Source organism: Aquarana catesbeiana, linkage group LG08, assembly GCF_042186555.1.
Source record: "Aquarana catesbeiana isolate 2022-GZ linkage group LG08, ASM4218655v1, whole genome shotgun sequence".
In the NCBI taxonomy this organism is placed as follows: domain Eukaryota; kingdom Metazoa; phylum Chordata; class Amphibia; order Anura; family Ranidae; genus Aquarana; species Aquarana catesbeiana.
Window position 1 is genome coordinate 26892146 of NC_133331.1, and position 25666 is coordinate 26917811.

The window sequence follows — 25666 nt, forward strand, 5'->3', positions numbered from 1 at the left end:
TTATCTAGCTGCCTGCGGTAGTGATAGGATCAGAAAAACACCACCAACCTTCTACAGGTAGCTTTAGGTGAACACTGTGCAGAGCTCGCAAAAAACTAACTTGTAGCTTATTTAGCTGCCTGCAGTAGTGATAGGATCAGGAAAACACCACCAACCTTCTACAGGTAGCTTTAGGTCAACACTGTGCAGAGCTCGCAAAAAACTAACTTGTAGCTTATTTAGCTGCCTGCGGTAGTGATAGGATCAGGAAAATATCACCAACCTTCTACAGGTAGCTTTAGCTGAACACTGTGCATAGCTTGCACTATACTAACTTGTAGTTTTAGCTGAACACTGTGAGGAGGACCCACTACACTAACTTGTAGCTTTGTCTGAACACTGTGAAGAGGACAAACTGCACTAACTCTAAATAGTCTAGCTGCCTGACTGTGGTACTAATAGGATCAAAAGAACACCAGCAATTTTCTTCAGGTAGCTGTAAATACTGTAGCAAGCCTGCCTAGCTAAACTGAATACAGTATATATACTATGTATATGTGTATGTATATATATATATATATATATATACACATACATACATATATACAACACCTGGGATGCATATATATATATACATAATACACTGTAAGTGCAGTTAACTCACTGACTGTCCTGCCTAATCTATCTAACTCAAATGAAATGACACTGTCTCTCTCTCTCTCTAAGCACGCTGGTACACACTACACAGGGCCGTCGTGCAGGTGGCCTTATATAGTGTGGGGCGTGTTCTAAACCCCCTGAGCCATAATTGGCCAAAGCCACCCTGGCTTTGGTCAATTACAGCTCTCTCTACTGACGGCGCTGTGATTGGCCAAGCATGCAGGTCATAGTGCATACTTGGCCAATCATCAGCCAGCAATGCACTGCGATGCCGCAGTGAATTATGGGCCATGACACGCCACACGAATTTGGCGCGAACTGCTCATATCGTTCACAATTTGGCAAACGGGCGAACAGCCGATGTTCGAGTCGAACATGGGTTCGACTCGAACATGAAGCTCATCCCTAGTTAGCAGTGCGCACGCTCTGCAATGCGTCACGATAACATCCGTGACACCATCCAGCCATACGCTGTGTTCCAGCCCCCTCATGTGATCCACCAGCTGCGTTCCAAACCTTGTTCTGGATCCCGCCTGAGCACCGAGAGACTCCTGCAAGCCAGGACACCGGTCCCACACAGATCAACAGGAAGAGTTCACTGTTGATAGCTGAGACGGAGATCGTGCGGTTCACTGGACTCTACTGTGCCTGTTTAAATTTACAACAATGTGAGTTTTTTAATAGCTGTCACCTGCAAACAGTGGTGGCAAGGGAACTGGGTGGGGGATTTAGGTGTGTTTAACTTGCTTTAGCAGCCAAGAGCAAACAAAACCTTGCAGGATAAGTTATAAGTGGATGGGTGAGAGAGGAGGGTCATATTTTACCCAAAGTAGCTGGCTTGTTGATTAACCGCCCCTCTTCTCTACAGGAACATATTTCTCTGAATTTCAGGGCACAGTTCCTATGCTGACTACAAGATAAAGAGATCTTTGGTCTCTCATGGACCCCACCTCAGGTATGTGAATGCCTTGGTTCTGAGGAAGTCCGCGGATTGGCGGATGAAACGCAAGCGTCAATGTAGTGACGTCATCACACCCAGATGCAAAACCAGATGCACACACACAGACAGTATAACGAATAGCCAGTCCAGTCGCTCTGTACTCTGTGACAAATGAGGATATCTCGGCTTTTGGGACAGAGACACTGGAGAGAACTGCAGCTGCTCTACCCTGGCAAATCACAACTGTAAGCTACCTGGCTATCTGCCTAAAAATAACTAGAAATCTGAACTGGACGATATAATAATAATATAGAGCAGTACAGTGGGGCAAAAAAGTATTTAGTCAGCCACCAATTGTGCAAGTTCTCCCACTTAAAAAGATGAGAGAGGCCTGTAATTGTCATCATAGGTATACCTGGTTTCATCTTCAATGCCCTTGCTGATGGGAGGAGGTTTGCACTCAAAATCTCATGATATATGGCCCCATTCATTCTTTCATGTACACGGATCAGTCGTCCTGTTGCCTTTGCAGAGAAACAGCCCCAAATCATGATATTGCCACCCCCATGCTTCACAGTAGGTATGGTGTTCTTTGGTTGCAACTCAGCATTCTCTCTCCTCCAAACACGACAAGTTGTGTTTCTACCAAACAGTTCTACTTTGGTTTCATCTGACCATATGACATTCTCCCATTCCTCTTCTGGATCATCCAAAGCAAACCTCCGATGGGCCCGGATATGTACTGCCTTAAGCAGGGAGACACGTCTGGCACCGCAGGATCTGAGTCCCTGGCAGCGTAGTGCATTACTGATGGTAGCCTTTGTTACATTGGTCCCAGCTCTCTGTAGGTCATTCACTGTGGTTCTGGGATTTTTGCTCACTGTTCTTGAGATCATTTTGACCCCACGGGGTGAGATCTTGTATGGAGCCCCAGATCGAGGGAAATTATCAGTGGTCTTGTATGTCTTCCGTTTTCTAATTATTGCTCCCACAGTTGATTTCTTCACATCAAGCTGCTTGCCTATTGCAGATTCAGTCTCCCCAGCCTGGTGCAGGTCTACAATTTTGTTTCTGGTGTCAATCAACAGCTCTTTGGTCTTCACCATAGTGGAATTTGGAGTGTGACTGTTTGAGGTTGTGGACAGGTGTCTTTTATACTGATAACAAGTTCAAACAGGTGCCATTAATACAGGTAATGAGTGGAGGACAGAGGAGCATCTTAAAGAAGAAGATACAGGTCTGTGAGAGCCAGAAATCTTGCTTGTTTGTAGGTGACCAAATACTTTTTTCCACCATAATTTGCAAATAAATTCTTTCAAAAATCAGACAATGTGATTGTCTGGATTTGTTTCCACATTTTGTCTCTCATAGTTGAGGTATACCTATGATGACAATTACAGGCCTCTCATCTTTTTAAGTGGGAGAACTTACACAATTGGTGGCTGACTAAATACTTTTTTGCCCCACTGTAGGTAACCCCACCACTCAATTGTGATACAACTTCTTGCAGTCTCTGCAGTTTTTGCTTTGTGCTTGCTTTTCTCCCTTCTGGCTTGTGTGTGCTCACATTACATACAGCTGATATTTTGCAGTTCTGAATGGCTTGGACAGCAGCATGAGAGACGTTGGAGAAATGTATGTAAGGAAGATAGAGCAATGATTGAATACACCTCATAGAGGCAGAATTAACAATTGCAACTGTGCATCTTCTGCTTCTTGCTCCTCCCTAAATCTGTATCAGCTTCTGCCTTTAATATCCATAGGCATAAATTGCCTCTCACCGGCCTATCTACAGCAATTGCCTTTAAAGCTACAAACTATACCTCCTTTATCATCCCCCATCTTTCACCAAGATATAAAATATACTTGGAATGAACTCTCTGACTTCAAGCAAATAATACAATTTTGAATGAGCAATTTTCAATTTTATAGAATCCTGTACACAATATAGCTACCATTTGCTCGTGCAGTATGTAACTGTCTGATACGCGATCTACATGAGGCTCCATGGCTATTTGTCTTTAAGCAAGAGCTATCACTCAATATACCTGCATTGCTATATGACTTGATATATATTAGCCTTTGAAGGCTCCACTTTGCCAATCATGGTTTATCTAACTGATACTATCACCACCAGCAGGGACTTATGCTCAATATCCACCTCTAAACCGCAACAATCTGCCCTTTACCCATTGTGACTCCACTGTGATCCAGTATACCAGTGGTCTCCAAACTGCAGTCCTTTGCTTCCCTATTTCGGTATTTATCGGGGGGCACTATTCTTCCTACTGACACCAACAATGGGGGCATACTTCTTACCACTGACACCAACAATGGAGCACTATCCCACTGATACCAATGATGGGCACACTTCCTCCCACTGGCACCAATGATGAGGTACTATTCCTCCCACTGACACCAACGATGGGGGCATACTTCTTACCACTGACACCAACAATGGAGCACTATCCCACTGATACCAATGATGGGCACACTTCCTCCCACTGACACCAGTGATGAGGTACTATTCCTCCTACTGACACAAATGATGGGGTACTATTCCTCCCACTGACACCAACGATGGGGCACTATTCCTTTATCTGACATCAATGATGGGGCACTATTCCTCCTACTAACACCAATAATGGTGCACTATTTCTCCCACTAACACCAGTGATAGGGGCACTATTCCTCCTACTGACATCCATGATGGGGCACTATTCCTCCCAATAAAGATGTGGCATTGTTTACTCCCACTGACACCAATGATGGGAAATGTTCTACTCCCACTGGTTACAGTCTGGCCCCCCTAAAGGCTGAAGGACAGTAAACTGGCCCCTTGTTTAGAAAGTTTGGAGACCCCGGCAGTATACTATAGAGATAATTTAGGTAGTGCTGTGATACACTGAAGTTTCTTTAGCAATACGACATCATTCAATTTACCGGATACATAAATGGGTGTCACACTCACTAATATATGTCAGATGATCTACTGGGGATCCTTCATCATCCTTGGCAACCATTGGGATTGTTTTTAACCACCTCAATACAGGGCACTTACACCCCCTTCCTGCCCAAGCCATTTTTCAGTTTTCAGCACTGTCGCACTTTGAATGACAATTGCGCAGTCATGTTACACTGCACCTTAATTAAATTTTTATCATTTTTTCCCCACAAATAGAGCTTTCTTTTGGTGGTATTTGATCACCTCTGCGGTTTTTATTTATTGCGCTATAAACAAAAGAAGAGGGACAATTTTGAAAAAACACAATATTTTTTACTTTTTGCTGTAATAAATATCCATTTTTTTTTTTTTTTTTAACAAATTTTTTCCTCAGTTTAGGCCGATATGTATTCTTCTACATATTTTTGGTAAAAAAAAATTGCGATAAGCGTATATTGATTGGTTTGCGCAAAAGTTATAGCGTCTACAAAATAGGGGATAGATTTATAGCATTTTTATTATTTATTTATTTTTTACTAGTAATGGCGGCGATCTGCGATTTTTATTGTGACTGCGATATTGCGGCGGACACATCGGACACTTTTGACACATTTTTGGGACCGTTCACATTTATACAGCGATCAATGCTATAAAATTGCATTGATTACTGTGTAAATGTGACTGGCAGGGAAGGGGTTAACACTAGGGGGCGCTCGAGGGGTTAATGTATGACCTAAGGAGGTGATTCTAACTGTGGGGGGAGGGGACTGACTGGGGGAGGTGACCGATCGCTGTCCCTATGTACAAGGGACACGCCATCGGTCTCCTTTCCTCTCTGACAGGACGTAGATCTGTGTTTACATGCACAGCTCCACGCTCCTGCTCTGTTACCCGGCAATCACGGGTGCCCGGCGGACATTGCGGCCGCCGGGCACGCGCACCGGGTCCCGAGCGACGCAGCGCGCCCCCTAGTGGCTCGGGAGGGCGAGGACGTCATATGATGTCCTCCCAGAACAACAGAAGCCTCGTCCAGCCGTCATATGATGGTGGGCGGTGGCTTAGCGGTTAATATTGTTTTGTATTGTACTGTGTTTGTTCAATTTCTGGAAGGTTTTGACTACATATATATGAATTTATTCCATATATAATTTTATACAAATTTTTCATTAAACTTTTTTCCTACTACACTGCTTGGTCTTATATTGCCTACTTCATACAGTCTGTACTCTACAGCTGTTTTTTTCTCTAATGGTTCTGTGTTTGGACATAGACCACACCCAACAGGTGAGTCAGTGAGTAGTTAACCCCTCTCATTCTGGGTAATACTCACCCATTCTTTTATATCTATGTGAGTGCCTACCATATTTCATGGTGCTTCTTATGCCCTGTACACACGGTCGGACTTTCCGACGGATATGTGCGATCGGAGCTTGTTGTCCGAAATTCCGACCATGTGTGGGTTCCATCTGACTTTTTCCATCGGAATTTCCGACACACAAAGTTTGAGAGGCTATAAAATTTTCCGACAACAAAATCCGATCCTTTAAATTCCGATCGTGTGTAGACAAATCCGACGGACAAAGTGCTACGCATGCTCAGAATAAATTAAGAGATGAAAGCTATTGGCTATTGGCTATTGCCCCGTTTATAGTCCCAACATACATGGTTTACGTCACCGTGTTCGGAACTATCGGATTTTGAGCCAACATCCGTTGGATTTTGTTGTCTGAATGTCCGATCAATGTCCGATCGTGTGTACAGGGCATGAATATAAATTCTTATTACTTGTTTAGTTTGGACCTGAACAATAGCTGTTTCTATCATGTTTCTGTTTCTAAATGATTGTTTCTCTTTTTTTTCCTCTCCCTAACAATGTATCACTCTGAATTGTGAAAACTGTAAAGAATTCGGCACTTTGTCATTTACTTGCACAATGAACTGTTCCCGTTAATAATTCTTAGACTCCCTCCACCGGTACACTGAAATCAGGATGCAACTGTCTTTACAACTTTGTCTTTATTCATATTTAATATCAAAACAAAGTAAGAAACAGAAATGTGTGTTAAATTAATTAATTCTTACTGACTTTCACTTTATCAGGAAAGCCAAAACTGAAACTGCTGCTTTTTAAACTATGTGTCGGGTATCATTTACAGTTGCAGTAGGTCGTGGTAAGACAACTGTCACAGAAGAGGCACAAAGTTGCAATGCAGGCACAAAGTACGAGTCAGCCAATGAATTCATTTTTTAAAAAGCTTAAACTAAGAAAAAACTATTTTACTTTAGCCTTGCAGGAGGGTACCTTTGTGTTTCATACTGTAAAACATTATCATAGTTTCAAATCCATGGAATATAATTGGACTTTAATTAGAATGTTTTTTGAAAAGAAATGTAATTGTAAAGCTACAATTACATAGGTTTCTAGAACAATGGGCAATAGAGGAACTACAGGCAAACAATACTTAGACTTCCTTTTTAACTTTTCTAATCCAGTCATAAACATTTGAAATGATTTCCTGTTCTTGCCAGATTTGTACTTGTAATAAGCCAGGGTAGCAGATGTAGGGTTGTAAGGGGTACTATGATTGACTGTGTGTTGGCACCAAACTACCAGTCCCCAACCCACTTCTTTTTGGATAGGACAGCAACCCACCTGCTGGTAGCTGATGCCTTTGCCATCTTGCATTAGTCTTCTGGCCATAGGCCCGCTCACGACATACCTGGCTGTAGGCCTTTATATTTGAATTAAGGAATGTCCACACAAAGAATATATTTTCTGCACTTTATTGTAGCTTTAAAAGATGGCCGTGATATTTGCCATCACATTGACATACTGACAGAACTCTTTGGCACACACCACCATACACAAGAATAGACCTTCTGTAACAGTATTTTGGGTGCAGAATGCCAGCACACAGTGAATAAGCCATCTTCCTATTTACATCTCCTCTCTCCTTGAAAGCACCACAGGGTTGGGACCATTTCTTCAAGTATACTAGATCCCCAGCATTTAGCCACTGGCACAAGTCCATCCTAGGTTCTTTTCTTTAGTAAACCAGTTCCTCTCTTCAAGTCCCGCTCTATAGCTCTGCCAAGCTGGGCATAATCCCTGGTGTTACTTTCACTTGTAGGTTTACTAGTACTCATGTCAAAGAACACTTAGTCTGGCCTAAAAGGCCTTTTGCATCACCTTACAGTCCACAGCGTACTATAACAAGAGTCAGAGTGACTATAGCTGGTTTTTCTGGGTGTTAAACTACCTAAGCCCTATGAAGGGCCGTTGACAGTAGCTGACTACATTTGAATAGCTTTGGGGATGTTGGTTCCCATGCCATGACTCACAAGGCTCCTCCCATCCTGGCATTTACATGAGCACTAGCTCCATCCATTGCAGAAAGGCTTTCTATAAAAGGGGGCCTAACACCCAATTACATAATTCCCTCTACCATACTATTGTGTGGCAGATGCACTTAGAGGCAGACTAACTAACTGTGCCTGATAACAAGGTTAAAGTAGAAACCAAGTTAGTTGATTTTTTGGGGGGGAAATTGAGGGTGAAACCTTAGATATTTTAGCATTCCAAACCCTAAAATTAGTATGAGATTTTAAAATGGACAATACAAAAATAGTTGGGCTTTTCGCTGCTAACAAAAATACAAATTTTGATGGATTGAAAAGAAAGGATACCAATTATGGTATCTCTAAACACTGAGATTTACTTCTAAGGAATGTATTGGCATTGGGACATGCAGCACACCTTTTGCACACTTGTGCACAAATATCAGTTGACATGATTCTTATAGACATTCATGGAATTGTAACAAAGGTTTTTGTTGTAGCCATTAGACTCCATTAGAGTCCTTTTTCTTTCAGAAGAAAAATGCCCTTATTATCTTAAAAAATGATTTTCTGACCCATGTACCTTGTTGTGGTTGCAATTTGCCTATTCCACTCTTCCTTTGTCTCACAATACAATAAATATAAATTGAAACACAGGAAGAGTCAGCTGTAGAGCCCACTATTCCCCTTCATGAACTGATAGTAAAAATGACAGCTAGAAAAACATGACTAATTTCATCCCTTCAGCTGTTAAACAGGTTCTTTTACAACTAGAAGAAGGATTATGTACCATGTAACAGTGCAAGCCCATTGCCACTGTGAAATGGAAGTAGAAGTGACACCGGGTTTGCACGTATGCAGAGTGCAGGGTGCCTGAATATTAATTTAGCGTGCAGAAAACTGTTCTTTTGGTTTTCTCCGGGTTTTGATATTCTTAGATTGGGTTACAGAGTTCAGAGACTTCAATGAGATTTGGAAGGGAAGAAGTCTCCAACCCAGTGTCCAGGTCTTGAAGAAGACCAGCAAATTGAGTGAGCAAGTGTGCACACCTGTTATATTGACAGGCTTCTGTCAATGTGCTCTGCTTAGGAGACAGTACTCCATGCTGGAGACAGGAGATTTTTTGTCCAGATGGCTGAGAGAGTCCAGATGGCTAAGTGACTCTGGAAGACTGAGAGAGCCAAGAAGACTAGGCAAGTCCAGAGGATTATGTGAATCTAGAGGTCTTAGGGGACTAAGAGAGCCAGGAAAGTTCACAGAACCCAGAGAACCAGAAGAGTTGGGTAAGCAGAGAAAGGAGCACAGGAACACAGAGGTACTGTGTAAGATCGTCTGAGGGACCAGTCAAAAGCCAAATGCCAAGTTCTGGGGCCTAAGCAGCAGCGTGGCAAAGTGAAGAAACCAAATGGCTTGGTATTTTTTGTCATTTTCTGTTTTTGATGTTGAAAACCCCTGCTTGGGCAATGGCTTGTGTGGGACTTTAATTTAATTTTATAAGAGTAAGCCAACAAGCCCTAAAAGCACAGTTCTGACTAGCATGGACTCGCTAAAAGTTTTGTTACCACTGAGCCAACAAACCCCAAAAGATCACAAGATTATGAGTGTTTCACCACTATTCACTATTTGAATGCTTGGTGTGTTCAACATGAAAGCCTCAGATCAGTTAAGTGTTGAATTACAAACCTGTGAGGGAATCCTATGAAGCAGGGAAGGATTAGAATTCCAATTGGGTTTTTACTGCCAGGTAGGGTTCCATTACAGAGATATACCTTCCCTTCTTGTTCTTCTAACTACCGTAACAGGGATAAGAGAAAGGCATGGGGATACCATAACTGGTAAAAGCCAAATTCAGTAGAGTTCTCAGATTGGTAGGTGGAATCTAATAAGTGAAGGTGGGTATACTACAATTACTGCCCCACTTAGAGAACCTGTGCTGGTTAATATGTGTGCTAAGCCACAGTATTAAAGCCAATGTCTATCCATACAGGAGGAGGAGAGTTACATCCACATTTCTACTGGTGAGCTAAAGAACAACTCTATCTTTCACCAATAGAAGGATATTCTGTGTATTGATTATTTCAACTGGGAGTGAGAGCTGACCAGCATATGTCTTATATCTGTATCAGTGATTTTTTTTTTTACTCCTTTTTCATTCCTATACATGTTTAAAATGAACTTTGGTCCTGCCGAGATCAGATTTTTTCTTCCTTGTTGTTATATGATGACATTGTTTTCTATGTTTAGATTGTATAATGATATCGCAGGGTCCCAGATACGGCATGGTGGATTATGTTTTAGAGGGGTTGATTAGTACCTTGGTATGCTGATCTTTACTTGTGTATGTAATAAAGAGCTGTTTTGACTTAATGGCTGCAAATCAATTATATATTTAGATTTAAAAAAATCTGGTGTTAATATTGGATCCCCCATGGTAGTCCATTTAGCAGTGGTGAATGGACATTTTGTTTTTGTTTTAAATAATTTTGAGTCACTGAGAACGCCGGAGTATTAAATAAACAAATGAAAAGGGGGTTGTAGGCCCTTTCAGGTATACTTTATCATGTGTAGTTTTCCAAAATACTGCACATTTAGCTTAATCCTTTCCCTGCCACTAAGGTTATTACATTGCCAGCAGTGTTGACATGTGAACAAGCACCATGTAGACACACACCCCGCTGCTATAGCTCCCAGCTGCCAGCTTTTTAGTATGGCTGCATTTTCAGCTCATAAAACGCTCATCTCAAAATTTCCAAAACACCCAACAAGCAAAATACCATTAATTTAAATGGTCCCTGTTCACATCTGAGTGTTCTGTCGCCTGAAGCAAAAGGCCTGAAGCTCAAAAAAGTTAATGAGCTTCTTTTTGGGAAGATTACAGGCGGTTTTCTGCTTTTTACATTGGTGACCTTTTGAACTGCACAAAAACGCAGCAAAATCGTGGTAAAAACGTGCAACTTTCCGCCTAAAAACAATACGCTTAGGTGTGAATGCAGCCTAAAAGTGATTTAGGAGACTGTAAAGACACCCAGTTACTTCTGCATGCTCAAAAAATGTTTCATTTGAGTGTATTTTTTCACTCAAAATATAGATTTGATAAACAGTAGCAAATTTATCTTGTGACATTAACCACTTACAGACCGCCCGCCATCGTTATACATCGGTACTTTGAAGAGGGATATTGTTGTTATGGCAGCAGCTAGCTACCATAACCCCGGTATCCTCTTCTTCAGCGGTTGGTCCGCTTTCAGATAAAAGTGGTCTCTGCGTCAGATTCGCCGCGGGATCACTTTTATCGGTGGCGGGAGAGTGGCCCCCCCTCCCGCTGCTCTCTGGTGCCCACCGCCACTTACCGGAGCCGCCGGCAGAGGCAATCGCGTCCTTCTCCCTGTTAGGTATGGAGATGAGTGAGGGGTGTTAGAAAAAAAATATATATAATGTTTGGGGTTAATAATCTAAGTGATTTCCTAGCAAAAAAATATGTTTTTAACTTGTAAACACCAAACCTCAAAACGAGGCTCGAGGCTAAGGTGGTTAATAAAACAACTGTCACCATTCTTAAGGTCTCTGCTTTCAGAGAATTTATAATGTTTTGGGGGTTTTAAGTAATCTTCCAGCCTAAAATATGTAAAAATGTGAAGAATATGAAAAAAAAGAGGTTAAAGGGGATGTATAATCTTTTCAAAGATTTTTGCATGTACTGTACATGTAAAAGAAATCGACTTGATATAAATATTCTTATCATTTTTTATTTTTTTTAAAACAACAGTGCCTACATCAGGGGTAGGCAACCTCAGCCCTCCAGCTGTTGTGAAACTACAAATCCCATCATGCCTCTGCCTCTAGGAGTCATGCCTGTGATTGTCAGGGTCTTGCAATGTCTCATGGGACTTGTAGCTTCAAAACAGCTGGAGGGCCGAGGTTGCCTACCCATGGTCTATATCAGTGATGGCGAATCTTGGCACTCCAGATGTTTTGGAACTACATTTCCCATGATGATCAACTACACTGTAGAGTGCATGAGCATCATGGGAAATGTAGTTCCAAAACATCTGGGGTGCCAAGGTTCGCCATCACTGGTCTATATGATCCATTGCCGGTCCATTTCCCAGGGGGTGCAGGGTCTTTTGGACCTGCTCTCTAGGGGGCATCAGTAAGGTGCCCACCACTCAAAGAACTTTGATGTGGAGAACTGTGCTGAAGTCACCATGTCAATGACACGTTCTGCATAAACAGACAGTAGATCATGTCTGAGAAAACACTGGACAGGTATGGTAGAAAATTAACTATTGACTTGGCTGTAATAATTATGAAATAATGCAACAGAAATAATGTGACACTTGGTAGCATAAATTTATTTTTGCAGGACACAACCTCAACATAATGTATACTGCATTACTTCAGGCTTGTCGCCTTCTGGAGCATTTCAGTTCAATTTGGTTTTCCTGCTTTATCTTACATTTCCTTTAGTATCTGGAAAGAAAAATAATGTAGGAGAAGAACATGGTTATGCCTTAAAACATCGCCAAACGTGCACTTATTAATAGTTATTATAAGTCAGCCATACACTATATGGTTATAATTCCTCAAAAAGGCCCTGTCCCCGACCACATCACAGCATCACCAGCACATAGAGGCCAGAAAAGGAAACGGGGTGTCTATAACATTGTATATAATTGTGCCAAAAACCATGAAAACACAAATAAGTATTAATCAATCATAGTGTGTATTATGCCACGTACACAAGAGCGGACTTTTCGACCTGACTGGTCCGACGATCTATCCTTCAGACTTTTGGCGGACTTTCCTAACAAACGGACTTTCCTACACACGATCACACCAAAGTCCAACGGATTTGTACGTGATGACGCACGACCGGACTAAAATAAGGAAGTTGATAGTCAGTAGCCAATAGCTGCCCTAGCGTTGGTTTTAGTCCGTCGGACTAGCATACAGACGAGCGGATTTTTCGACTGGACTTGAGTGCGTCGGAAAGATTTGAAATATGTTTTATTTCTAGGTCTGTTGGACTTTTGGGAAGAAAAAGTCCGCTGGAGCCCACACACCATCGAATTGTCTGACGGAGTCTGGTCTGCAGGACCAAGTCTGCCGGAAAGTCCGCTCGTGTGTACGCGCATTAGTGACTGATGATTTCCTGACTTTGTAAAACTCTTCTGCCAAAAAAATCCTTTATTCATCTGCTAGAATTTTTTTAATTTATTTTTTTGTGCACAGTTGCTTGTGTCACATGCGCAGTGCAGTGTACAGACTTGGGCCACTCCTACTATCTGTAAGATGGTGAGAATGGATCTGGGGGCTGGGATGAGGTAACACTAGTATGCTAACCCAGAAGTTACATCATCAGTGTCCAGCCAATGGCAGAGGAAAGAGGACCCTGAGCCGGATGAAATAAGGTCCCTTTCACACTGGGGCGGGGGCGGCGTTGGCGGTAAAGTGCCGCTATTGTAAGCGGCGTTTTACCGTCAGTATTCGGCCACTAGCAGGCCGGTTTTACCCCCCTGCTAGTGGCCGAGAAAGGGTTAAAAACCACCGCAAAGCGCCTCTGCAGAGGTTCTTTGCCGGCGGTATAGCCGTGCTGTCCCATTGATTTCAATGGGCAGGAGCGTTGAAGGAGCGGTATACACTCCGCTCCTTCACCGCTCCGAAGATGCTGCTAGCAGGACTTTTTTCCCTGTCCTGCTAGCGCACCGCTCCAGTGTGAAAGCCCCGAGGGCTTTCACACTGGAGAGACAGCAGCGGCACTTTCGGGATGGTTTGCAGGTGCTATTATTAGTGCAATAGCACCTGCAAACTGCTCCAGTGTGAAAGAGCCCTAAAAGAGGAGAGGGCAGAGATGGAGGATGAAGTCATGAAGAGAAGCATGGACCTTGAATTGCTTGCGGGAGGCTAAACTATATGGCAATTCTGACATAATGTGCAAGAATATTGTCCATCGGTTGCTTTTGTTCTGCTTTAATTTGTGCACTTTTCTAATTATACATTAACCACTTAAGGACCGGAAGAATTTGCCCCCTTAATGACCCAGGCCATTTTTTTGCGATACGGCACTGTGTCGCTTTAACTGACAATTGCGCGTCGTGCGACGCTATACCTAAACAAGATTTATGTCTTTTTTATCCCCACAAGTAGAGCTTTCTTTTGGTGTTATTTGATCACCTCTGCTAGGTTTTTTTGGCTCTATAAACAAAAGATTTTGAAAAAAAAACTATATTTTTTACTGTTTGCTATAATAAATATCCCAAAAAAAGTCTTCATCAGTTTAGGCCGATATATGTATTATTCTACATATTTTTGATAGATTTATGGCATTTTTATTATACTTTTTTTTTTATTACTAGTAATGACGGTGATCAACGATTTTTAGCGGGACTACGACATTGCGGCAGACAGATCAGACACTTTTGACACTTTTTTGGCACCATTGACAGCGATCAGAGCTATAAATAGCCACTGATTACTGTATAAACGTCACTGGCAGGGAAGGGGTTAACACTAGGGGGCGATCAAGGGGTTAAGTGTTCCCTAGGGAGGTGTTTCTAACTGTGGGGGCAGTGTAGTGACTGGAGGAGGAGAGAGATCGCTGTTCCTAATCACTAGGAACAGATGATCTGTCTATCCTCCCCTGACAGAACAGGGATCCGTCTGTTTACCTAGAGTCAGATCATCATTATCCGACTTGGATGCGACTTCTATTTAAATCAATGGGTGAAAGTCGGACCAGTTAAGACGGCTCTCATAAGGGTTCATTGATTTTGAATAGAGGCAGAGAAACGCTGGTAAAAGCTAACGCGGCATTTTCCTGGCGTTGGTAGTGGCCTTGCAGCTCATTTTTGCACGAGGCCTTACTCTTGGAAGCTGAATGACTGATCTCTCTTCTGCAGTAATCCAAGTACATGAGGCTCTGTGCTAATAGGAATATAAAAAACTGGAAACAGAATGAATGCACTTACCAGAACTGAAAGGGAGAGTTGTATTCTGCAAAGGCTTCATCACCTAAAAAACAGCAACAGGTAGAACACTGTGAGTAAGTGTTTTCATTCAAATGTATAATAACTGAAACTGTAAATGTATCAGCTGAGTGTTGTACTATGTAAGCCATCAAATGAAACAGAATGTTTGGTCTTTACGTCATGTCTTTTATTAGCTAATGTAAAGTTTATCTAAACTCTAACAATGAACTTCTCTCAATTGTTTTCTCTTGGTTTGTGAAATATACCATTTAAAACCCTTTTTATGTGTCGTTAACAACAAAAATACCAATTGATCCTGCCAGAAATCCAGCAAGCTTCTAACTGCAGTGAGCTAACAATTCTACACTAAAATCTACAAAACACCTTCCCCTATTTTTCAAAGATGGGCAGGAATGTTCTGTAATCCTATCTCACTTCCTGTCTTAGGGCGACAAAGTTGCTTCTCCATAGATATAGTACAATGAAGGCTGAAAAAATAAAACAAATGCAGCCACCTCATCCAAGGACTGGTAAACTGAAATATAGATAGGTACTTTTATAATGCAAAGTTACATACAGTTACATAGTAAGTCAGGTTGAAAGAAAAAACACAAGTCCATCTAGTTCAAACTACAGAAAGAAAGAAACAAATAGCAAACCCCCATATACATAACTCTATACCCACAATTGATCCAGAGGAAGACAAAAAAATTCCAATAAAGCCATGATCCAATTCGCTTCAGCAGGGGAAATAAAAATGACTTCCCGATTCCCCAGAAGGCAATCGGATATTCCCTGGATTAACCACCCCTGGTTTTATTACCTAAAAATGTTAGTATTCAGTTATATTTTGTGCATTTAGGAATGCATCCATCTCTATTTTTAAAACTATCTGCTAGTTTTTGAGGGAGCCTATTCCACATTTTCACATGTAAAGGCTTAATCTCTTTTCTCCTCTAGATGTAAAGAGTGCCCCCTTGTCCTGTGTAATAACCTCAAAGTGAATAACTCAACATCACATTCACAATATAGACCACTTATGTATTTATACATGGTGAGTAGGGAGGAGCTTGATGTTCGAGTCGAGCGTAAGTTGATTAATCGCTGATTAAGGAATATTATGGGACGTTTGCGGCAAATTCGAGCGTGTGCATTGATGTCTGATGATTGGCCAAAGCATGCACCTGACCTGCATGCTGTGGCCAATCACAGCGCGCTCTGCCGTGAGAGCCATAAGTGGCCAAAGGGTGCCTTTGGCCAATCATGGCTCAGGGGGACTAAGTCCACACTATATGAGGCTGCTTACATAGCGGCCATGTATAGTGTGTGACTATGTGACCGAAGATAGTTTAAGCTAGATTAGGCAGGCAGGTTAGTTAGTGACAGTGTATTTTTTATATATATATATATATATATATATATATATATATATATATATATATATCCCAAAATTTTAGCCGCTGAAGCATAATAGCCGAAAATAGCCTTTTCGGCAAGTTGCCGAAAGAGAATTCTTTCCGATAATAGCGCTGAAAATTGCGAATGCGCCGAAGCGGTGGGAGAACCAGTGGGTGACATCACTCATTGTGTGGGCGGCGTGCATGTTCCTCGCGGTTAAGACGCAGCACTCGTAAGCACTTTCCCTGATGAGACGCTGGCACCTTCCCCGCGGGCTCTCCTTGTGCTTGGGAGACACTGCTGGGACCCGAGAGGCGCTGCTGGGACCCAAGAGACGGCTTCATAGAGGGCTACACATAGCATACTCAAGTACAAGAGTGGGCACTGTCCCTCCTGGATGGCTACCTTTACTACTATTCGCCAGTGAGCATTGCCGATTTTGCCTTACTTAAACTGAGCAAAACAATCAAACTAGTAATATTATTTATTTTATTATAGTACTGAAACTGAAATGATGATCTTTCTGTCTATAGTAGTCAAACAACATGTATTACTTACTACTTGGTCTTTCTTAAACAACAAGTCAGCACTCTTGCCATGCAATACTAGTATTTAAAATGTCTGTCTGTCTGCACTGCAGTACTGACTTCACTTTATATACTTGAACTGAGTAAATATGATTTGAAATGGAATGGCATGCTATTTATTTTTTGAGCTATTCTGTAGTATACTATAAAATGTATGCGCTTGTTGTCAGTGAATTTGTCTCTTTGTCAGCATAGTATAGTTATACTACACTGACATGACAGCAAGCACATGAATTTTTTAAACATGACAGTACGCAAAAAATAAAATATATTTTTAATAAATATATATTATATTTATTGCGTATTGTCATGTTTCAAAAATTAATGCACTTGCTGTCATGTCAGTGTAGTATAACTGTATAACTTATAATACTATTCTGACAAAGTGACAAATTCAATGACAACAATCGCATGAAGTTTATATAATAATATACTACAGAATAGCTCAAAAAAATAAAATTGCATGCAATTGCAATTTGCAAGCAATCCATTCCATTTCAAATCAAACTTAATCAGTTCAATTATCTTTTATTTTTGGTACAAGTCAGATGTACTGCAGTGCAGGCATAACTACCTTGCATGGCAAGCGCTGCACTGTAAAAAAAATAAATAAATAAATATTGGTTATTTTTTTTATTTTTTAAAGCTGCCTCCTGGGGTTTAGCTTTTAAATTGATTTTGTCCTTTTTTTTCCCCCCTCAAATTTCACTCCCACTATAAAAAATCATTCTATGCTATTATTCTGTGCTACCAGCAATAGTGGACCATGTCTGTAGTGTGGAAATATTTTAAACTTTCTGATAAAGACCCCAAAATTGCAAGCTGTAGTCTTTGATCAGCAGAAATTTCAAGAGGGGGTACAGTGCCAAGGCATTTTTCAACAACAGGTTTGATACACCACCTGAAAACACGTCATCCAGTTCAGCATGCAGATTACAAAAAAACAGTGCCACTTCCAAAAAGTGCCTCAGGCTTAACACCATCTGTGGCCACAGTCTTTGAAAAGGTTAAAAAATTTACAAGTGACAGTCTCAAAGCTCGTGCCATTACAGATAAAATTATGGAATTTATTGCATTAGATGACCAGCCATTCTCTGTTGTGGAGGACGTTTGGATTCCGTAGGCTCATGCAACATATTGAGCCACAATAAGCACTACCAAGCAGATGCTACTTTGCAGATACCTGTCTACCTGAATTGTTTGCAGTGTTAGAAAACACGTTCATGAGCTCATGACTACCGACATCATAGCAATCAGTTTTACTACTGACATTTGGAGTTCAGACGTCAGTCCAACAAGCATGCTTAGCCTGACAGCACAGTGGATAGATGACAAATTTCAATTGCAAAACATCCTACTTAACGCACGTGAGTTTGTTGGATCACATACTGCAGCAGCAATATCTGACGCTTTAAAAACAATGCTTGACACTTGGCACATTGAGAAGTCTAAAGTGCATTTGATTGGCCGAGATAATGCGCGGAACATGGCAAAGGCAATGAAGGACAGTGAAGTTAAAAGCATACCGTGTATGGCACACACGCTGCAGTTGGCTGTAAATGAAGGATTGCTGAGTCAGCGCACCATATCTGATATTGTATCAAAAGGAAGAAAAATTGTGGGTCACTTTAAGCATTCTCCGCTTGCTTATTCCAGATTACAAGCTTTGCAGATGCAGTTTGGAATGCCACCGAAACGACTGCAGCAAGATGTAGCCACTCATTGGAACAGCACCTACTATATGCTGCAAAGTCTTTTTGAACAAAAGCGTGTTTTAGCTGCATACATTGCAGATTACGAGCTGCCGGCAACACTGAGCGCACATCAGTGGATGTTAGTTGAAAAAAAAAAAGTTTGTCTCTTCTATCTCAATTTGAACAGTTAACAAAAGAAATAAGCTCAACTAATGCTTCCATTTCTGAAGTTATTCCCTTGATTGCTGCACTGAAATTCTGCTAGGAAAAGAGACCACGGCGTAAAAATGGCTAAAACCACTCTACTGGAGGCTGTTACCAACCGGTTTCAAGACACCGAGTCCAACCCTCTGTACTGCATTGCAACAGTTCTAGATTCTCGATTTAAAGAGCATTATTTTAATGTGGAGAAAAAGCAGTGTGCACGGGAAATGATACAGGCACAAATGGACGTGGTGGAAGCATCTGGTGAAGGAGTTTTGAGGTGTAGCACAGAAGAAAGTGAGAAGAAATGGTTGCATACAAGTGAAGAGGAACATGCTCCCTCCATACCTGATATGTTTGAAGAAATTTTACATGAATGCACCCCGGTCCATAGCAGTGCCACAACAACTGCAGCTACCCAACAGCTGGACATTTATTTAGCCTGAACAGCCTATCGCCAGAAGCGACAATTCCCTTGAGTACTGGCGCATCAACAAACAACGTTTCCCTTTGCTTGCACAGATTGCACGCAGATATTTATCTGCCCCAAGCACCAGTACAGAGAGTGAGAGACTATTCAGTCTAGCATCTCATATTCTTGATGAGAAGAGAAACCGTCTCTCCTGTGAGAAAGCTGAACAACTTTTGTTCTTAAAGCAAAATCTGCCACTTTTACTGAAATAGATTTATAAATCCGTAGCATAGACCAATTCATTTACCATGTTGAACATAGTAAATGAATTGGTATTGGACTGTGCTATTGGACAATTGGAACATACAGTCAGGTCCATAAATATTGAGACATCGACACAATTCTAACCTTTTTTGGCTCTATATGCCACCACAATGGATTTGAAATGAAACAAGCAAGATGTGCTTTAACTGCAGAGTTTCAGCTTTAATTTGAGGATATTTACATCCAAATTAGGTGAGCGGTGTAGGAATTATAACAATTTGTATATGTGCCTCCCACTTTTTAAGGGACCAAAAGTAATGGGACAATTGGCTGCTCAGCTGTTCCACGGCCAGGTGTGTGTTATTCCCTCATTATCCCATTTACAAGGAGCAGAGATCCAAAGAACTGTCACTATCAGTGAAGCAAGCCATCATTAGGCTGAAAAAACAAAAAAAAACCCATCAGAGAGATAGCAAAACATTAAGTGTGGCCAAATCAACTGTTTGGAACATCCTTAAAAAGAAAGAACGCACCGGTGAGCTCAGCAACACCAAAAGACCCGGAAGACCATGGAAAACAACTGTGGTGGATGACCGAAGAATTCTTTCCCTGGTGAAGAAAACACCCTTCACAACAGTTGGCCAGATCAAGAACACTCTCCAGGAGGTAGGTGTATGTGTATCAAAGTCAACAATCAAGAGAAAACTTCACCAGAGTGAATACAGAGGGTTCACCACAAGATGTAAACCATTGGTGAGCCTCAAAAACAGGAAGGCCAGATTAGAGTTTGCCAAACATCATCCAAAAAAGCCTTCACAGTTCTGGAACAACATCCTATGGACAAATGAGAGAAAGATCAACTTGTACCAGAGTGATGGGAAGAGAAGAGTATGGAGAAGGAAAGGAACTGCTTATGATACAAAGCATACCACCTCATCAATAGTGTCATGGTGTGGGCATGTATGGCTGCCAACGGAACTGGTTCTCTTGTATTTATTGATGATGTGACTGCTGACAAAAGCAGCAGGATGAATTCTGAAGTGTTTTGGGCAATATTATCTGCTCATATTCAGCAAAATGCTTAAGAACTCATTGGACGGCACTTCACAGTGCAGATGGACAATGACCCGTAGCATACTGCGAAAGCAACCAAAGAGTTTTTTTAAGGGAAAGAAGTAGAATGTTATGCAATGGCCAAGTCAATCACCTGACCTGAATCTGACTGAGCATGCATTTCACTTGGTGAAGACAAAACTGAAGGGAAAATGCCCCAAGAACAAGCAGGAACTGAAGACAGTTGCAGTAGAGGCCTTGCAGAGCATCACCAGGGATGAAACCCAGCGTCTGGTCATGTCTATGCATTCCAGACTTCAGGCTGTAATTGACTGCAAAGGATTTGCAACCAAGTATTAAAAAGTGAAAGCTTGATGGATGATTGTTAATCTGTCCAATTACTTTTGCTCCCTTAAAAAGTGGGAGGCACATATACAAACTGTTGTAATTCCTACACCGTTCACCTGATTTGGATGTAAATAACCTCAAATTAAAGCTGAAAGTCTGCAGTTAAAGCACATCTTGTTTGTTTCATTTCAAATCCATTGTGGTGGAGTATAGAGCCAAAAAGATTAGAATTGTGTCAATGTCCCAATGTTTATGGACCTGACTGTACAACATAGTATGACTGACTACCTAGTATGTTCCAATTGTCTAGTTGTGCCATTTGTTGGTTGTTCATTGTAGTAAAGTTTTTTGCACGTCTTCAATTTAAGAGAGAACTCCAGCTTTTGAACTACTGTACATATATAGTTTGTTGCTGTTGGGCCAAACTATGTCTGCTGTAAGCTGTCAGCCCGCTGCATGTGCATATGCAAAACTGTATGTTCTGTATCTGTGGCTGTCTACATACTCCATTCTTCTGGAAAGAACACATTGGGACAAACAGCTTGCTGCAAAAAGGTATCTCCCGTCTGATTCTGTGCCTGGGCACCACAGGCTGTGTGCGTCTACAGAGTGATGTCCTCATGCTGGTTGGATACCTGGATTCAAGGTCCTGCATGTGCCTGGTTTGCCTGCCATCTGCCACGCTACATAGAGGGATGCTCCAATACCCGCTGTTCATCTGGTCCTTGGTTTACTGACGAGCTTGTTGAGCTTACTATCTGGTAAGCGTGTATTCTTAATGGTGGAGAATCACTGCAAGGGGTGTTTTCCCACTTTCCACTTTTACACACTGATCCCTATGAAGAGCTATCAGGGGACTCTTCCCATCTCCTTAGAAGATTTTCTGTTCTGGTCTAAGGACTTTGATGCTTATTAATTTAATATCACTATTTTTTGCTTTTGGCACCTTTTGATCTATATGCACTCGGTGTTTGTCAAATAATATTTGGGATTTTTTGTGTCATATTTTAAGTTTATGATTTTATATATACATTCTTATATATATTTGGTGTTTTTTTCACATATACTTTATCACACATTATGAGGGTTTAGCGCAGTTTTTTCTTTGTTTTCTTCCTATTGTTGTGTATATTGCACATTTGAATTGCAGCTTTCTTTTGTTTTGGTTTTTTTAGCGCGGTGTTTTTTTGTTTTATACATACTCCAATACTATACAGCACTGTTCCAGGTATGGGCGGAGACTTCCAGAAACACAGACTAGTCTACATTGCTTGCTGTCATTGGCTGAGCGACACTGCTGTAGTCTGTGTTCCGGGAAGTCTCCGCCCATACCCGGGGTGGTCTACTGTATGACTATGTATGTAACTCGCAGCTACATACATACACTTTTATCGCACATGCAGCCGCTGACACCTTAGGGAGAGAACTTAGGGAAAAACTTACTAGTTCTCAAGTTGAAAATAAATAAAAATTGTATTATAGCATTAGCATATGTTAAACTTATATTTACAGAAACTGTGAAACATTATAACGGCCTTCTGCCATATTTATGTTATGGTTATTTGTTCTTTATACTTAGTTATACATAGTTTGTTGTTGGACTAAACTATGTCAGTCATTGCCTCTCCCAAGGCTGTCAGCCTGCTGCATGTACAAAAAACTGTATGTTCTGTATCTGTGGCTGTCTACATACTCCAGTACTATATACACTATACCACACTGTGTTCTGGGTATGGGTGGAGACTTCCAGAAACACAGACTAGTCGTCATTGCTTGCTGTGATTGGCTGAACACCGCTGCTGTAGACCAGACTGTAGACTAGTCTGTGTTTCGGGAAGTCTCCGCTCATACCTGGGGACCGGAACACAGTGCGGTCTACTGTATGACTATGTATGTAACCCGCAGCTACATATATACACTTTTGTTGCACCTGCAGCCGCCAACACCTTAGGGAGAGAAAACTGAATTACTAGTTCTGATTTAAGTTGAAAATTAATAAAATAAAAAATCTTCTTACGGTACTTCTTAGACTTACGCCCCGTACACACGGTCGGATTTTCCGACGGAAAATGTGTGATAGGACCTTGTTGTCAGAAATTCCGACCATGTGTGGGCTCCATCACACATTTTCCATCGGATTTTCTGACACACAAAGTTTGAGAGCAGGCTATAAAATTTTCCGACAACAAAATCCGTTGTCGGAAATTCCAATCGTGTGTACACAAATCCGACGGACAAAGTGCCACGCATGCTCAGAATAAATAAAGAGATGAAAGCTATTGGCCACTGCCCCGTTTATAGTCCCGACATACGTGTTTACGTCACCGCGTTCAGAATGATCGGATTTTCCGACAACTTTGTGTGACCGTGTGTATGCAAGACAAGTTTGAGCCAACATCCGTCGGAAAAAATCCTAGGATTTTGTTGTCGGAATGTCCGAACAAAGTCCGACCGTGTGTACGGGGCATTAGTCTAAGGCATTTTTATATTATTTATTTATTATTTTTTATGTCTGTTTTTTTTTTTGGTTTTTATTTTATTTTGGTTTTTATTTTATTTTGTTGTTATGGTGCAATGTGCACTGACTGCAGTCTGTACTGCAGGATATGCTATAGTTACTTTAATTTATTATAATTTTGTATTTCATTTGATTTCATCTTCTGTGTCCACTGTCCAATTTATGTGGGTTGCTTTTTATTAAAGTACTTATTTACATTACTGGATTGTACTATTCTTTTATTCATAAAATTAATGATTAAGTTGAATATGAATAATATAACGAATATAACACAATTTTATATATCAAATATTTTTTTTTCGTTTAACGCCTTGCCGCCGAGCATACGCAGATACGTGGCCTCGGCTTTCAGGGGTTATACTGGGATGATGCCCGCAGCTGCAGGCATCATCCCGGTACTGTTTTTTAGAGTGGGCAATCAGCTATCCAGGGATAACAACCGATGTGGCTAAAAGCCGCTTGCTTGTTATCCCAGAGGAGCGGGAGGGGACATCCCCCCCTCCGGCCGCCTTCCGCTGCTCTTATCGGGCTCCCCGATCCACCGGGAGTCCCGATAATCGATCCACCTCCTCCAGCGGCTAGAGAGAGACTGGCACGAAGCCAGAAATGGCTTTGTTCCAGTCATCTCTCTGTAAACACAGAAGTGACATCACAATGTCACTTCCTGTTTACTCGGCTGCCAATGGCGCCAGTTGTTAAAAAATATACAGTATTCAGAATCACCGAAAATGGTGACCTGAATACTTTGAAGTGCAAAGGAGGGATTGGAGGTCTTTTAGACTCCTGATCCCTCCATAAAGTGTACCTGTCACCACCTATTACTGTCACAAGGGATGTTTACATTCCTTGTGACAGAAATAAAAGAGATCTATTTTTTTTTTTTTTAAAAAACACAATGTAAAAAAATAAAAATTAAAATAAATTAAATAAAAAAAAAAAAATTAAAGTGCCCCTGTCCCCGCGAGCTCACGCAGCAAAGAAAACGCATACAGAAGTCACGCCCGCATATGTAAATGGTGTTCAAATCACACATGTGAGGTATCGCGGCAATTGTCAGAGCGACAGCAATAATTCTAGCACTAGACCTCCTCTGTAACTCTAACCCGGTAACCGTTTTTTTTAAATGTTGCCTATAGAGATTTTTAGGTACCGTAGTTTGTCGCCATTCCACGAGTGTGCGCAATTTTAAAGCGTGACATGTTTGGTATCTATTTACTCGACGTAACATCATCTTTCACATTATACAAAAAAACTGGGCTAACTTTACTGTTTAGTTTTTTCTAAAATTCATGAAAGTGTCTTTTTCCCCAAAAAGTTGAGTTTAAATGACTGCTGCACAAATATCGTGTGACATAAAATATTGCAACAATCACCATTTTATTCTCTAGATTTTCTGCTAAAAAAATATACATAATGTTTGGGGGTTCTAAGTAATTTTCTAGCAAAAAATACAGATTTTAAAATGTAAACACCAAAATGTCAGAAATAGGCTTAGTCAAGAAAGGGTTAATATATAAAATAAGCCATTTTCGGTATTGGTCAGTTTCGGTATCGGTTTTGGTTTTCGGCCTAGTGTATTTTCGGCACAAAAAAAACATTAAAAACCCCCAAAATATATATTTATATATATATATATATATACATACACACACTGTGCATTTAGTGTAGACTAGATATTCAGTGTAGACTATATATACAGTCAGTGCAGGCAGTGTAGTATATATAACACAGTGTATTGAAGTGATGAAGGGGAATCCCACTCCAAAATGTTAAAAAAAAAATGGCATGGGGGTCCCCCCCAAAATCCATACCAGGCCCTTCAGGTCTGGTATGGATTTTAAGGGAAACCCCACACTATTTTTTTTTAAAAAAGGCGTGGGGGCCCCCCACCAAAATCCATATCAGACCCTTTTCCGAACAAGCAGCCATGGCAGGCCAGGAAAGGGGGGGGACAAGCGAGCGCCCCCCCCTCCTGAACCATACCAGGCTGCTTGCCCTCAACATGGGGAAGGTGCTTTGGCATCCCCCCAAAAGCACCTTGTCCCCATGTTGATGGGGACAGGGGCCTCATCCCCTACCCATTCACCAAAAAAAGCATCAAAAAATAAAAACAACAGGAGACAGTTTTTGACAATTCCTTTACCCCATACCCCATACCCATTCACATAGCGAAGGCTTGGATCTGGGGGTCCCCTTGTTAAAGGGGGGCTTCCAGATTCCTATAAGGCCCCTGCCCGCAGTCCCCCACAACCACCGTGCAAGGATTGTGGGGTTGAGGCCCTTGTCCCCATCAACATGGGGACAAGGTGTTTTGGGGGGGACCCCAAAGCACCCTCCCCATGTTGAGGGCAAGCAGCC

General features: G+C 41.4%; 1 protein-coding gene across 3 annotated transcripts in view; it reads right to left on the reverse strand.

Moving 5' to 3' along the window:
* Positions 1 to 25666, reverse strand: part of LOC141105649 (alpha-2-macroglobulin-like protein 1) — a 583128-nt gene that overhangs the window by 242029 nt on the left and 315433 nt on the right. The window contains exons 35-36 of one of the 3 annotated variants that reach the window (XM_073595626.1): positions 14831 to 14873; positions 12189 to 12332 (exon numbers count right to left, since the gene is read on the reverse strand). The exons of the other annotated variants lie outside the window; for them this stretch is intronic. Coding sequence (XP_073451727.1) covers position 12332; positions 14831 to 14873 — 44 coding nt within the window. The 3' untranslated portion in view covers positions 12189 to 12331. Of the gene's footprint in view, positions 1 to 12188; positions 12333 to 14830; positions 14874 to 25666 lie in introns of those variants that run through there. 3 annotated transcript variants of the gene reach the window in all.